Genomic DNA, 16,401 nt, shown 5'->3' with positions numbered 1-16,401 from the left:
GATGTCCTACCAGAGTCGGGGCGTGAGGTTGGTGGCGTCCACGTACTCCCCCCACAAGCAGGCTTCTCCACCAATCACAAGCTTCTTCTGTTCATCAGTTCCTGTTTTGTAAAGGAATACTGTCAGGATTCCGGGTTCATGATTACCAATAATTATTCAATTAAATTTGTTTTCCTGCTTCAACAGGCTTACACTTAACTGCACACAAGTAAACGTAGCGCTGTAGTCTGAGTAGTCCAGCCCCAATACTATCATTATATAATTTGTAGCATTTGCTTTTTTATTTGAAATCACCACAAAATTACAGATAACGACCGTTTTTTTTTTAGTTACTAAAAGTAAACAAAATTTAAAAACGAAGAACGGTTTGTTTTTCTAATATATGTATATATATATATATATATATATATATATATATATATATATATATATATATATATATATATATATATATATATATATATACATACATACATATATATATATATATACATACATACATATATATATATATATATATATATATATATATATATATATACATACAGGCAAAAGTTTGGACACACCTCATTTCAATGCGTTTTCTTTATTTTCATGACATATTTACACTGCAGATTGTCCCTGAAGGCATCATGTCTATGACACCTGTGAAGTGAAAACCCTTTCAGGTGACTACTTCTTGAAGCTCATGGAGAGAATGCCAAGAGTGTGCAAAGCAGTAGTCAGAGCAAAGGGTGGCTATTTTGAAGAAACTAGAATATAAAACATGTTTTCAGTTCATCTTTTTTTTTGTTAAGTACATAACTCCACGTGTGTTCATTCATAGTTTTGTGAATGTAAATAGTCGTGAAAATAAAAAAACGTATTGAATGAGAAGGTGTGTCCAAACTTTTGGCCTGTACTGTGTGTGTGTGTGTATATATATATATATATAAATATATATATACACACACATAAAATTGTATATGTATATATATTCATTGTCTTTGATTTAAGAAATGTATATAAATGTGTGTATATATATTATATATATATATACACACACACACACACACATACATATATATATATATGTGTGTCTGTATATATGTATATATATATATATATATATATATATATATATACAGACACACACACATACATACATACACACACATTTGTATGCATATATCTTCAATGAATTGTCAAAGACAATGATACCAAACATCTAAACGTAACTTTTGAATCCAAATTTGACGTGGTCTTGCTCTTGCAGGTAAACAAAGAAAGAAGAAGACAGGAGGACTGTACTACGATTTAGGTTGAATTTATTCAGGATCTCTTTGTTTTCTGTCTTAACTAGTCCACATATTGAAGAAATAGAATACCGGTATAACAGTTTACCAAGGGTGTTCAAAGTGCAGCCTTTAGGCCCAAAGTTTGAACACAGCTTCTCATTCAATGCGATGTCATTATTTTCATGACTATTTACATTGTAGCTTGTCACTGAAGGCATCAAAACTATGAATGAACACACGTGGAGTTATGTACTTAACAAAAAAAGGTGCAATAACTGAAAACATGTTTTATATTCTAGTTTCTTTGCACACTCTTGGCATTCTCTCGATGAGCTTCAAGAGGTAGTTACCTGAAATGGTTTTCACTTCACAGATGTCATAGATTTGATGCCTTTCGTGACAATCTACAATGTAAATAGTCATGGAAATAAAGAAAACGCATTAAAAATGAGAAGCTGTGTTCAAACTGTTGGCCTGTATTGTATATAGCTGAGATAGGTACCAGCACCCCCCGCGATCCAAAAGGGAATAAGCGGTAGGAAAATGGATGGATGGATGTATATATTTTTTGTTTTGTTTTATTTGATCTGTGTGCAATATGTAGTACCGCATTTTTCGGACTATAAGTTGCAGTTTTTTTCATAGTTTGACCGGGGGTGCAACTTATACTCAGGAGCGACTTATGTGTGAAATTAACACATTACCGTAAAATATCAAATATTATTATTTAGCTCATTCACATAAGAGACTAGACGTATAAGATTTCATGGGATTTAGCAATTAGGAGTGACAGATTTTTTGGTAAACGTATAGCATGTTCTATATGTTATAGTTATTTGAATGACTCTTACCATAATATGTTAATTTAACATACCAGGCACCTTCTCAGTTGGATATTAATGCGTCATATAACGTACACTTATTCAGCCTGTTGTTCACTATTCTTTATTTATTTTAAATTGCCTTTCAAATGTCTATTCTTGGTGTTGGATTTTATCAAATAGATTTCCCCAAAAAATGCGACTTATACTCCAGTTCGACTTATATGGTTTTTTTTTCTTCTTTGTCATGCATTTTCGGCAGGTGCGACTTATACTCCGGAGCAACTTATACTATCACAAATTATCACTAATTTGTTTTTCTTGACATTTGAATTCTGTTACTATAAGTGAAAAAACCTGCTATAATCATGTATCTCCAAACCTATCCTTCTCAAAGAGTGCATAAGTATCCTGCTTGGAAGATATTTATACAGTTTCGTCAAAATGCATGATCCACATCTTCAATGTTTGTTGCCGTAAGACGAAAACAAACAAGAGATCGTGGATAACTTCAACTTAACTCGTGTCTTCTTCCAGTTTGTTTGCTGCAAACCAAAGTCCACGTTAGACGGCTCCCGCATACCTCGGCACATCAAAAGCATTTGCAAAAATTCTGTTTATATACGCTTCTTTACAGTCTTCTTCATATTTGATTAAATTATCATTTGTATAATCAGAAAAACTTAACATTATTCATGTGTTGTTTTTCTACTTTAAAAAATCTAACTATTAAAAAATATAATTAAATATAATTAGTTTGTTTCAAGACAAATGATACACGTATCAACAACCCCAGTAAAGTGATCCGTGACCTTTTATAACTAAGACTTGGAAATCATGTCTAATAAAATGAACTACAGTGGAACCTCTACAGTCTCCTCAACGTTTGAACAACTTTTAAATGAATAAAATGTACTTCTTGAGCTATGTATAGGGATGGGTATCGTTCACATTTGAACCGATACGGTACCAACAACCAGTACCTGGGAACCGATATTAGAAAGTTAAAGTGCCAATGATTGTCACACACACTCGGTGTGGTGAGATTATCCTCTGCATTTGACCCCTGGGATGTGAGGGGAGCAATGAGCAGCAGCGGTGGCTGCGCCCAGGAATCTTTTCTGGTGATTAAAGCCCCAATTCCAACACTTGATGCTGGGTGCCAAATGGGTCCCATTTTTATAGTCTTTAGTATGACTCGGCCGGGGTTTGAACTCACGGCCTACCGATCTCAGGGCGGACACTCTAACCACGAGGCCTAGCACTCAATAGTACCAATTTTTGGTACTTTTTTGTGTTTTAATAAATATGATTTGTTTAAAAAAAAAAAAAAAATCTATTTTTATTGCTAATTTACAAATGAGAAGCTTATGATAACCGCTGTCCAGTTATTATACTGTATCTTGTTTTATTATCATCACATTATTATTTGCAAGTATGACATTAAGTTGCAATTGCAGTTGAGTGCAGTTTATGGTGTTTGGGGTTTTTGTGGCACCCTAAAAGGTGAAGTGAATTATATTTATATAGCGCTTTTCTCTAGTGACTCAAAGCGCTTTACATAGTGAAACCCAATATCTAAGTTACATTTAAACCAGTGTGGGTGGCACTGGGAGCAGGTGGGTAAAGTGTCTTGCCCAAGGACACAACGGCAGTGACTAGGATGGCGGAAGCGGGAATCGAACCTGCAACCCTCAAGTTGCTGGCACGGCCACTCTACCAACCGAGCTATACCGCCCCACCAAAAGGTGTTAATACTAGGGGTGTAACGGTACGTGTGTTTATATTGAACCGTTTCGGTACGGGGGTTTCGGTTCGGAGGTGTACCAAACGAGTTTCCACACGGACACATTAAGTAGCGTACCACATGTTGTGTAAACAATGCACACCGAGGCACAACACACGGCATGCTAGCAGCGACCGGGCTACGATAGACTGACCATACCTCCTCTTTTCACCGGACATGTCCTCTTTCGCGGGGCTGTCCGGGTGGAGTTTCTTAAATGCCGCAAATGTCCGGCATTTTAAGTTAGGGTTGCGTGTATTAACAATGTACGTTCAGAGTTAAGAAGGGGTAAAAAACAAAACAAATTGTGCATGCAGCAGCATTCGTGAGGGAGGGGCAGAGACAGAGAGAGCGAGGGAGTTATGATAAACGCGCATGTGTTGTTGCCAGGCTCTGCTTTTTACCCATAGATTTATCAGATTAAATTGTTTATTATCTATAGCGGGCGTGTCAAAAGTGTGCCCTGGAAGCCATTTACGGGCCACAGCTATTGAGTCAAAAGCCCATGGCACATTCTAAAAATACTATTAAAATGAACAAAAACATAACAAAAGTGAAATAAAAAAAGCTTAAAAGTTAAATTTAATATAGAAAATGTTACAATGTTGACTAATAAAACAAAGCTGTTTTTTTTCTTTCAAACTGTCATTGCTCAAAACATAATACTGAATCAAAATCAATGTTATTATGAATTTTTGACTTATCCAAGGTTCACATCAAATATTCCACTAAGAAAAATATTTTTTTGTGGAAAATTTTTTAAATTTGGTAAATAACCAAAAAATGTATATTTTATTGTTTCCTTAATGTACCGAAAATTAACCGAGGTACGTACCGAACCGAAATGTTTGTGTACCGTTACACCCCTAGTTAATACTACAAGTATTGTCCTTATTACACACTAGCCGTTTGATTATAACGTGCATATGCGTTGTAGTTTTCAATAACAGATTTGGAGGTGTTGAAATTGCCATGTCAAATCGCAGAAATGCTCATCAGTAGCAGGTCAATAGCAAAGCCGATGTATATTAACATCAATCTAGCGTAATTTTGGAAAAATTAAGCCTTACTTTACTTACGTTGGAGCGTTTTGTTTTGTTTGTTGAGTCAATTGTTTCGTTGCCATTGAAAATTGCAACATTACTGGGAGGTAGTTTGGCTGAATCCGCTCTCAGTGCTGTTGGACTTCACAAAATAAGTCGGGAAACGGGCGCGACATCACGTGCAACCCAGGTACCAGGTACAGGGACATGGCACCGTTGGATTTATGTGGCAGGATTCGGTCGGTGCCAAAAAAAAATACCGAACTCGGTACCCATCCCTAGGCATTTATGTCAAAGGACTTTGGACATGGACACTATATTGTTTCCTATATTAACATTTTTAGGAGGTTCTAGAGCAGACCTGGGCATATTAAGGCCTGGGGGCCACATGCGGCCCGTTGAGCTTTTCAATCTGGCCCGCCGGACATTCCCAAAAAATAGTTTTAGATGTTTAAGATGGAAAGTGTAGCTGCCATTATGATGTGCAATTATGTTTTCTAATGACCAGAAGTATTCAACTTTACTAAGTCTTTCAATGCTTGGAATCTGCATCATTTATTAGTTACTATGGTCATTTAATTAGTTGCTATGGTCATTTAACTAGTTGCTATGGTCATCTAATTAGTTGCTATGGTCATCTAATTAGTTACTATGAGATCTCAGATTGTAGGTGGGGTTTTTTTCACTATGTTTGTTGCATTTTGGTTGATTGTAAAATATGTTGTCAATATTCATTGTTTAATCATTAGTAGTTAATATTGTAAATCCCACATTCTTTATTTTCATGTACATTGTGAATGTCTCATTCAGTAAAAAAAAATCAAATTCCATTCCGTTTTTTAAGGCGGTCTGTCATAATGTTTTTAGCTTTCAATCATTATTGTAAGGTTTTGTATTTAGCTTCCTAAAAATAGATATACCGGCCCCCAGACACACCTTTTTATTTCAATCTGCCCCCCCGAGTAAAATAATTGCCCAGGCCTGTTCTAGAGGTTCCAGTGTACTTTGGTGCTAACACAGACACCAACCCTGGAAGTCCTGAGGGTCAACCTTGTAAGCGCCCTGCCAGTCCTGGCCGTAGGCGATACGGTTCAGGTACCAGGGGGTGGAGAGCAGGGTCTGGTACCCTGAAGACGTGACTTTTGCCGTCTCATTCTGGTATTGCTGCCGGGTCCCTTTCCACACGTGGATGATTGTGTCTGCCTTCAGCTACACAACACACAGGACAAGCAGCATTGTCATAGATAACGTGTTTGGAACGTCCCTTCCTGTCTTTTTTTGTGTTGGTTCTGTGCACTTGTAAGCGTAAGCCTGTTGATGATTAGGTGGACACCACGCCTGACTGACCGGTGAAGTTGAGCGGTTCGACCTTGTAGTACTTCTGCCAGTCCTGGGCGTAGCTAATGTAATCTAGGTACCAGGGGGCCGAGAGGATGGTGGTGTATCCGGCAGCGGTCACGTTGTGCATTTCCCCGTCCGCCCCGTCATTCATCCACACGTGCACGACGGTGTCGGGCTTCAGCTGCAATGTGTTTAGGTTAGGCTCGCTTGATGGTGCCAGAGTACAAACACACTTTGGAGGATAAAGTAATAATACAATGTTTTGACTTTTTTTCTGCAGACGTCCCACCCTTTTGGCATTAGGGGTGGGCATTAAATACAACTCCCCTCTTTTCTGGTTGTAAAAAACTATTTAAACAATGACGCTACCATTTATTGGTACGTAGGGCTGGGCGATACAACTGAAATCTGTACAACAATATACGGGTTTTACATCGGTTGATCTCGATAACTATTGCTATTTTTATGACCTAACGAAGATGAGGGCCAGGAGGAAAAATATATTAAGATTTTTTAAGATTTTTAATATTAAATGTAACTGTTGTCCTGAAGTCAATTGTTAATATTATTTACATAATTACTTGATAATATTTTTGTATTAGTGACTGCAATTCTTTAATTTGGAGCTAAAGTTGTTTACATATATTTATTGTACGCTATAATCGGTAAACAGCAGTTAGATCAGTGGTTCTCAAATGGGGGTATGCGTACCCCTGGGGGTACTTGAGATTTTTTTTTAAATATTCTAAAAATAGCAAAAATGGAAAAATCCTTTATAAATGTATCTATAGAATAATACTTCAACAAAATACTAATGTAAGTTCATAAACTGTGAAAATATATGCAACAATGCAATATTTAGTGTTGACAGCTAGATTTTTTGTGGACATGTTCCATAAATATTGATGTTAAAGATGTATTTTTTTGTGAAGAAATGTTTAGAATTAAGTTCATGAATCCAGATGGATCTCTATTACAATCCCCAAAGAGGGCACTTTAAGTTGATGATTATTTCTATGTGAAGAATTTTTTTTATCATTGAATCACTTGTTTATTTTTCAACAAGTTTTTACATATTTTTATATATTTTTTTCCAAATAGTTCAAGAAAAAACACTACAAATGAGCAATATTTTGCACTGTTATACAATTTAGTAAATCAGAAACTGATGACATAGAGCTGTATTTTACGTCTTGATTTTTTTTTCAATAAAAACTGCTTTGCTTTGATTAGGGCGTACTTGAACTAAAAACATGTTCACAGGGGGTACATCACTGAAAAAAGGTTGAGAACCACCGAGTTAGATGATGTCACTTCCGCTAAATTACTTCCTGTTGGTTGACTTCCGGTATTCGTGCGAAAGCAAGTCATACATGTTGCGGTCTTCTGTAGTAATTTCTGTTGCCATCCTACACAAAGCGGAAAAGAAGCAATGCCGTAAGTTGTCTTAAGTAAAAAACATGACAGACACGTTAAAAAAGTGTAATAGTGCCGATATGTTGAATATAATTGTCATACTTGCCAACCTTGAGACCTCCGATTTCGGGAGGTGGGGGGCGTGGTTGAGGGCGTAGTTAAGTGGGGAGGAGTATATTTACAGCTAGAATTCACCAAGTCAAATATTTCATATATATATATATAAATATAAATACTTGACTTTCAGTGAATTCTAGATATATATATATATATATACACATTACATATATATATAAAAGAAATACTTGAATTTCAGTGTTCATTTATTTACACATTTACACACACATTACACTCATCTACTCATTGTTGAGTTAAGGGTTGAATTGTCCATCCTTGTTCTATTCTCTGTCACTATTTTTCTAACCATATGCATGTACAGTAGATGGCAGTATTGTCCTGTTTAAGAGTGTCACAACATTGCTGTTTATGGCAGAAGAACTGCTTTACGGTAGACGAAAACGTGACTGCTGTTGTTGTGTGTTGTTGCCGCGCTGGGAGGACGTTAATGAAACTGCCTTACAATAAACCCACATAAGAAACTCAAGAACTCGCCCTCTATCATTCTACAGTTATAACGTCATTGGGCAGACACACTGTTTATATTGTGAGAAAGTGGACGTGAAAACAGGCTGTGCTTACTCAGGTCCGCATGGAGCTGGAGGGGGCGTGGCCTCCAGCTCCGCCTGAATTTCGGGAGATTTTCGGGAGAAAATTTGTCCCGGGAGGTTTTCGGGAGAGTTCTCCCGGAAAATCCGGGAGTGTTGGCAAGTATGATAATTGTCAAATTGGATACAATGTGTTCAAGTCATTTAGGCAGACGGGAGTCATTGTCATTGTAGACAAATATGTACAGAGGCTAATAAGTGAGTTTGTGTCTCTTTGTTCTTTTCAATTTTTCACCATCTTGTCTATTAAGAATTGTCAAAAGTAAATGGTCAAGCTTACAACGACGTTCTCTTGATTGACTCCGGTTTGGCTTGGTGTTGAGTTGCCGTTTTTACACGTCTCACGAAAACACTAAAGTAACTTTCCTATGAATATAATCCCCTTAGCCATCAAGGCAGAAAGGAAAGGAAATGTCAACACAAGCATGGAAGACACTCAAACAATGTAAACAAAACTAAAAATAAATCACATTGAACACTTAACATTAAGTTCTTAAATTAAGGTGCAAAAATAAGGAATATGTAAGAAATGCTTAATAAAGTGTAATAAAATAGCACAAAGTGTGACAAATGAAACACAGAGAAACCTGAGAAGAAATATTTTCTGCAAGTTTAGTGCCAGGAAGTTACAGCTGTGCTCTAAAGGGTGAGCGCGGCTAAGGTGTTGCAGTATTACCGGTCTTGCATCGTTTACAGACCACATTGGTCTGACTACGGCCCTTTTTAAATATCCCCAAAACTGCCATACTGTCGATATTACCATATTTTTCGGACTATAAGTCGCAGTTTTTTATACTCGGGAGCGACTTATGTGTGAAATTATTAACACATTACCGTAAAATATCAAATAATATTATTCAGCTCATTCACGCAAGAGACTAGACGTATAAGATTTCATGGGATTTAGCAATTAGGAGTGACAGATTGTTTGGTAAACGTATAGCATGTTCTATGTTATAGTTATTTGAATGACTCTTAGCATAATATATTAAGTTAACATACCAGGCACCTTCTCTTATGCGTCATAACGTACACTTATTCAGCCTGTTGTTCACTATTCTTTATTTATTTTAAATTGCCTTTCAAATGTCTATTCTTGGTGTTGGGTTTTATCAAATACATTTCCCCAAAAAATGCAACTTATACTCCAGTGCGATTTATATATGTTTATTTCCTTCTTTATTATGCATTTTCGGCAGGTGCGGCTTATACTCCTTAGTGACTTATACTCCGAAAAATACGGTACTTTTCTTGTTTTATCCACAATTTCTTCATTTTTACTTTCTCTTCTCACTCCATGCAAAGAATCAACCATGAGACAACACAATGGTGCAACCAAACTTGATAGTTGATACGGTTACCTAATTGGCTGTTAGCGTGTCACACCCACTGATCAGTGATGACTTCCTGCGTTGCTTGTTTACCAGACAGCGAGTGTCTTTATTCGAGCAACCAACATTTGCTCCGCAATTTTGGGTTTCTTCCGACGTAAAAGGAAAACATTTTTTTTAAATGTTTTATCCAACGCATTTTATTACGTATCTGTAGCGATGTATAATGATATTGTTTTATCGCCCAGGCCTAGAACCACCGCACGTGTGGAGAAACAGAGAATTGCATCGTTTCTGTGTGGTTTTGGCACTGTTTTGACACTATGCTGCAGCACCACTGCTGGCGAGGGTCTGTGACTGCAGGTCAGGTAGGTTTACAATGCAGTTTGAACCAGTGGCGTGCTGACAGGCGAGGCGGTCATCATGAAAAATAAATCAAACCAATATAAGGGAAGACAAATTAAACAATATTTATTTGTGCAACCAACCTTTGCTTCGCAACTTCCGGTTTATTCCGACGAAGAAGAAGAAGAAAAAAAGATTGAACGTTTTATTGAACGCATCTTATTACGTATCTATAGCGATGTATAATGATATTGTTTTATCGCCCAGGCCTGGAACCACCGCACGTGTGGAGAAACAGAGAAATTCATCGTTATCTAAGTCAAAGTATCAGTGTGGTTTTGGCTCAGTTTGACACTATACTGCAGCAGCCCTGCTGGCGAGGGTCTGTAACTGCAGGTCAAGTAGGTTTACAATGCAGTTTGAACCAGTGGCGTGCTGACAGGCGAGGCTGTCATCATGAAAAATAAATCAAACCAAGATATGGGAAGACAAATTAAACAATATTTATTTGTGCAACCAACCTTTGCTCCGTAACTTCCGGTTTCTTCCGAAGAAGAAGAAGACGAAAAAAGATTGAACGTTTTATCGAACGCATCTTATTACGTATCTATAGCGATATATAATGATATTGTTCTATCGCCCAGGCCTAGGACCACCGTACATGTGGAGAAACAGAGAAATGCATCATTTCCGTGTGGTTTTGGCACTATATTGCAACACCCCTGATGGCGGGGGTCTGTAACTGCAGGTCAAGTAGGTTTACAATGCAGTTTGAACCAGTGGCATGCTGACAGGCGAGGCTGTCATCATGAAAAATTAATCAAACCAATATAAGGTAAAACATGAATTGATTAACGTGGACCCCGACCTAAACGAGTTGGAAAAACTTATTCGGGTGTTACCATTTAAAGGCCTACTGAAACCCACTACTACCGACCACGCAGTCTGATAGTTTATATATCAATGATGAAATATTAACATTGCAACACATGTCAATACAGCCGGTTTAGTTGACTAAATTACAATTTTAAATTTCGCGCAGAGTTTCCTGTTGAAAACGTTGCGCGATGATGACGCGTGTTTGTGACGTTATTGGTTGAAGGGGACATATTAGCCCAGCACCACTTACGGCTAAAAGTCGTCTCTTTTCATCGCGCAATTACACAGTATTTTGGACATCTGTGTTGCTGAATCTTTTGCAATTTGTTCAATTAATAATGGAGAAGTCAAAGTAGAAAGATGGAGGTGGGAACCGTTTAGCCTTTAGCCACACAAACACACGGTATTTCCTTGTTTAAAATTCCCGGAGGTGAAGCTTTACTATGGATCAGAGCGGTCAAGTGAACATGGATCCCGACTACATGTCAACCAGCAGTTTTCGGTGAGAAAATTGTGGAAATAAGTCGCCTCCTACCGGAGATCAGTGGAGCCAGCGACCTCCTGCAGCTGCCGTGACTTCTCTCAGAGACTCTGGCGTCAACACACCCATGGCCACACCCCTCCGACTATCAGGTACTATTTAATCTCACTAAAACACTAGCAACACAATAGAAAGATAAGGGATTTTCCAGAATTATCCTAGTAAATGTGTCTAAAAACATCTGAATTGCTCTCACTGACCTCGCCTTTTTTTCCCCCTATGCCTTCACTCTAAATTTCTTCATCCACGAATCTTTCATCCTCGCTCAAATTAATGGAAATTGTCGCTTTCTCGGTCCGAATCGCTCTAGCTGCTGGTGGCCATGATTGTAAACAATGTTCAGATGTGAGGAGCCTTACAACCAGTGACGTCACGCGCACATCGTCTGCTACTTCCGGTAAAGGCAAGGCTTTTTTATTAGCGACCTAAAGTTGCGAACTTTATTTCCGATGCTCTCTACTAAATCCTTTCAGCAAAAATACGGCAATATCGCGAAATGATCAAGAATGACACATAGAATGGACCTGCTATCCCCGTTTAAATAAAAAATCTCATTTCAGTAGGCCTTTAGTGGTAAATTGTAAGGAATATGTACTGTACTGTGCAATCTATTAATAAAAGTTTCAATCAATCAAAAACAAACTAATTAAACAATATTTGTCCATTGAACTGTGTTATAAATTCTATAAACTATCCGCATGATTCCGATCCTTTCCTGGTCAAATACATGGAGAACCCAAAGGAGTCCAGCCATAAACCTCACAGCATGTCACTGGTTAGAACATTAATCAAAACAAGTGTTACATTAGCTATTGCTACTAATAATGACTTGACATGATGGTTGTCAGGAATGATTGACTAGTCCTTTTCGTCGTTTACCTTAACGCCATTGTCAAAGACCTCCTGCCAGATCATGTAGCCCTTCTTGGTGGAGGCCACAATGTCCAAAAGTCTAAAAGCATATCACATTGTTTATTGCGGATATTCTTCAGCAATTATCATATCCATGACACATTACGTCGAGATACGCAGCCCACCTTTGGATGTAAAAGGACTCCAGCTTGCTGTAGTCTTGACCGAAGCCTTCCTGCTCCATGAACGTCTTGATGTCAGGGTTGGACTTCCTACAGAGGGCGGGAGATGACGATAAAAGTTTGTGCCAACAACAACAAAAGTAAGAACTGGAAGTCGCACCAGCAGGTGAAGTCCACCTCGTCGCCTCCCAGGTGAACGTAAGCATCGGGGAAGAGGGCGCTGATCTCCTGGAAGAGCTGACTCATGAAGTTGTAGGTGGTGTTGAGGATGGGGTTAACCGGGCCAAAGGTGCCGGAGGGTTTGGACCCAGCGAAACAGGGCGTCAGCAGGTCCGACTGCCCTGAGTATGGAGAAGATACACAGTACATTGCTTTTTTTCGAGTTAAGAAGACAGCTGCAGGAAGTTGTGTGGCGACGCAGACCTTTGCCCCAGGACTGCGTGTGACCTGGCGTGTCGAACTCTGGGATGACCCGGATGCCTCGGAGACGAGCATACTCGATGACCATCTTCACGTCGGACTGTGTGTACACGTGAGTGTACGGGTGGTATGCTCCCTGTCGGAAGCAGTAAAAAAAAATATATTCCTTCTTCCTCCTCAGTTACCTGACTCATGGACACTGCAAAAACTGAAATCTAAGTAAGATTAAATATTTCAAATAAGGGTGATATTTGCTTTTTTTCTGTCTGGTAAGACAATTCTTCTCACTAAGCAGATTTTATGTTAGAGTGTTTTACTTGTTTTAAGGGTTTGGTCCTAAATGATCTCAGTAAGATATTACAGCTTGTTGCTGAGATTTTATGACCTATATTGAGTAAAACATGCTTGAAACTTGAAAATCAACTGTTGCAAATTTGTGTCATTAACATCACAAGTATAAAACAATTTTTTAAAAGTGAAGTGAAGTGAATTATATTTACATAGCGCTTTTTCCTCAAGTGACTCAAAGCGCTTTACATAGTGAAACCCAATATCTAAGTTACAATTAAACCAGTGTGGGTGGCACTGGGAGCAGGTGGGTAAAGTGTCTTGCCCAAGGACACAACGGCATTGACTTGGAAGGTGTAAGCGGGGATCGAACCTGCAACCCTCATGTTGCTGGCACGGCCGCTCTACCAACCGAGCTATACCACCCCCCATTATTACTAAAGCAATAATTTCTTACTTCAAGCATGAAAAAAAAAATAAAATCATGATGTCAATATAATGGCACTAGCATTTACTTAACTTAAGAATATTTTTCAACATATTGAGCAAAAGGTCTCTTTTTTTTTCTACCAAGAAAAGTGCACTTGTTATTAGTGAGAATACCGTATTTCCTTGAATTGCCGCAGAGCATATAGTATGCACCTGCCTTGAATTACTGCCGGGTCAAACTCGCTTCCCAAAATAATTAGCGCATGCTTAGTATTACCGCCTGGTCCAACTCGTGATGTCACGAGTGAACTTTCCCTGTCATCATTTTCAAAATGGAAGAGGCTGATTTAAATACCGGTAATTTGAAATCGCATAAAGGGAAGAAGATTAAGAGCTATTCAGTTGGATTTAAGGTCGAAGCTTACATCACACTCAAAATTTTACTGCATACCTTTGGTAAGTGCTGGAGTGAGAAGAGGTTTTAAAATAATTAGCGCATGCTTACTTTTACCGCATGCCTTTGGTAAGCGCAGGAGTGAGAAGAGGTTTTAAATTAATTAGCGCCCCGGCGGCAATTCAAGTAAATACGGTACACATATATTAAGGTAGTTTTGGGTTAATTGAGGTTAGCTAATTTTACTTTTTTTGGAAAGTCTTGACAAGCCAAATGTTCACACTTATTAGTGAAAATATACTTATTTTAAGGTATTTTTTGGGTTCATTGAGGTTAGCTAATTTTACTTGTTTTGGAAAGTCTTGACAAGCCAATTTTTCTTATTCTATTGGCAGATAATTTTGCTTAATTCAAATAAAATACCCCTAATTTTTGTATTTTTTTCTTGTTTTTGAACACTGACATTTTGCAGTGAAGGGCAAGTAGTTTTACTTTCTTTTAGTTGTATTGTCCATCCATCCATCCATTTCCTACCGCTTGTCCCTTTAAGGGTCGCGGGGGGTGCTGGAGCCTGTCTCAGCTGAATTCGGGTAGAAGGCGTAGTAAACCCTGGACAAGTCGCTATGTCATCGCAGGGCCAACACAGATAGACAGACAACATTCACACTCACATTCACACACAAGGGCCAATCTAGTGTTGCCAATCAACCTATCCCCAGTTGCGTGTCTTTGGAAGCGGGAGGAAGCCGGAGTACCCAGAGGTTCCAACCCACGCAGTCACGGGGAGAACATGCAAACTCTACACAGAAGAATCCCGAACCCGGGATTGAACCCTGGACTACTCAGGACCTTCTTATCGTGAGGCTCATGCACTAACCCCTATTACACCGTGCTGCTCCTAGTTGTATTGTACAACATCTAATTATGAAACTGCTACGAAGCAAGCACCCATTCACATTTTATTAATTCGATCCTGAAAATCATGGATTTTGATACTTTCCGCCATCTCTCCCGTCCAAAGACAAAACCTAGTCACTCACTTCTAGCTGATTTTGAGAAAACAAAGGAAAACCAATCTATCTTGATGCTGCCTTACAAAGATCTACAAAGTCATCAAATATATAGATTTTTTCTTGAGCTTTCATTTTCTCGCGTATTGAGCCATGGATTGAATCTGCTCTCATGAACGTGTGCCCCTACTCCAGATATTTTATCACAATCTCGGGTGGGCCCCATTCTGCGTTTGCCCATTGGGCAAGAGCCGTGTACAGCGTCCAGTTTTTATTTTGACCTCCACAGTTTTCTGCCCAAAAGAGTATGCAAGGGGAAGAATCAAGAACAATACTTTTATTGAAGGTGCTTGCAACGTCCTGGGCCAATCTTCCAAATATCCCCTCGTGCCATAACATCACATAATCAGGTTGACCGTCGGCCCCCATTCGTGCAAATGTCTCATTAAAGACAATAGGGCGACTGACAAATAAGCTCCGATTGGTCCCTTGAGATACTAGGTTTTTCTGTTGTATCTACGCGGTATTGTGGTTGTTGCTAGGTCCTGCCATGCGCTCAACAGCTTACTTACGGAACAAATTACAATATCGCATACACTAATGTAAAGCATATAACCTAGGAACTCCAAATTATCAGCTCAGTTTTGACCAACATTGAATTACTGGGTTTTGCCTTTGGACGGGAGATCTTGTAAGTATGCTCACTGTTCCCATGCTAACATGCTAAAGTTAGTGTGCTAATGCTATCTTTTTTAGCTGATTTTGTTTGAACCTGAAATTCCAGTTTTTTTTACACTTAACACCATCTAAGAAGTATGTCAACTTCTCCTGTGTTAGCATGTTAAAAGTAGCCATCAGTGTGTGAAAGTGTGCGTGAATGGGTGAATGTGGATATAGTGTATGATTGATTGATTGAAACTTTTATTAGTAGATTGCCCAGTTCAGTACATATTCCGTACAATTGACGCCGAAATGGTAACACCCCAATAAGTTTTTCAACTTGTTTAAGTCGGGGTCCACGTTATTCAAATGATGGTGTCAAAGGGCTTTGAGTTCCTTAAAAAGGTAGAAAAGCGCTATACAAGTATAACCCATTTACCATGCTAATATGTTATTTGGTCATTTTAACTAACCTAAAAATCCTGTTAAAAAAAAAATGGTGCTGTCTTAGAGTTATGCTCACTTCACAAGTGTTAGCATGCTAACATTTGCATGCTAATGTCTTATGCTAGCATTTTATCTAAAAATTATTGATTTTGATACTTGGCACCAAAAGCACAAGTTTTCAATGAATGAATGCCAACATTAGCATGATAAAGTT

At 38.4% G+C, this 16,401-nt stretch overlaps 1 protein-coding gene across 2 annotated transcripts in view; it reads right to left on the bottom strand.

The window, feature by feature from the left end:
* Positions 1-16,401, bottom strand: part of hexb (hexosaminidase B (beta polypeptide)) — a 31,071-nt gene that overhangs the window by 560 nt on the left and 14,110 nt on the right. Inside the window, exons 7-12 of one of the 2 annotated variants that reach the window (XM_061908063.1) lie at positions 12,963-13,095; positions 12,700-12,880; positions 12,543-12,629; positions 12,385-12,457; positions 6,275-6,449; positions 11-101 (exon numbers count right to left, since the gene is read on the bottom strand). In XM_061908063.1, coding sequence (XP_061764047.1) covers positions 11-101; positions 6,275-6,449; positions 12,385-12,457; positions 12,543-12,629; positions 12,700-12,880; positions 12,963-13,095 — 740 coding nt within the window. Of the gene's footprint in view, positions 1-10; positions 102-5,955; positions 6,137-6,274; positions 6,450-12,384; positions 12,458-12,542; positions 12,630-12,699; positions 12,881-12,962; positions 13,096-16,401 lie in introns of both variants that reach the window. The other variant, XM_061908062.1, reaches the window with a different exon arrangement.

Source organism: Nerophis ophidion, linkage group LG08 (genome assembly GCF_033978795.1).
Source record: "Nerophis ophidion isolate RoL-2023_Sa linkage group LG08, RoL_Noph_v1.0, whole genome shotgun sequence".
NCBI lineage: Eukaryota > Metazoa > Chordata > Actinopteri > Syngnathiformes > Syngnathidae > Nerophis > Nerophis ophidion.
The sequence above is the reverse complement of the archived record's forward strand: the minus strand, read 5'-3'. Positions and strand labels throughout refer to the sequence as shown.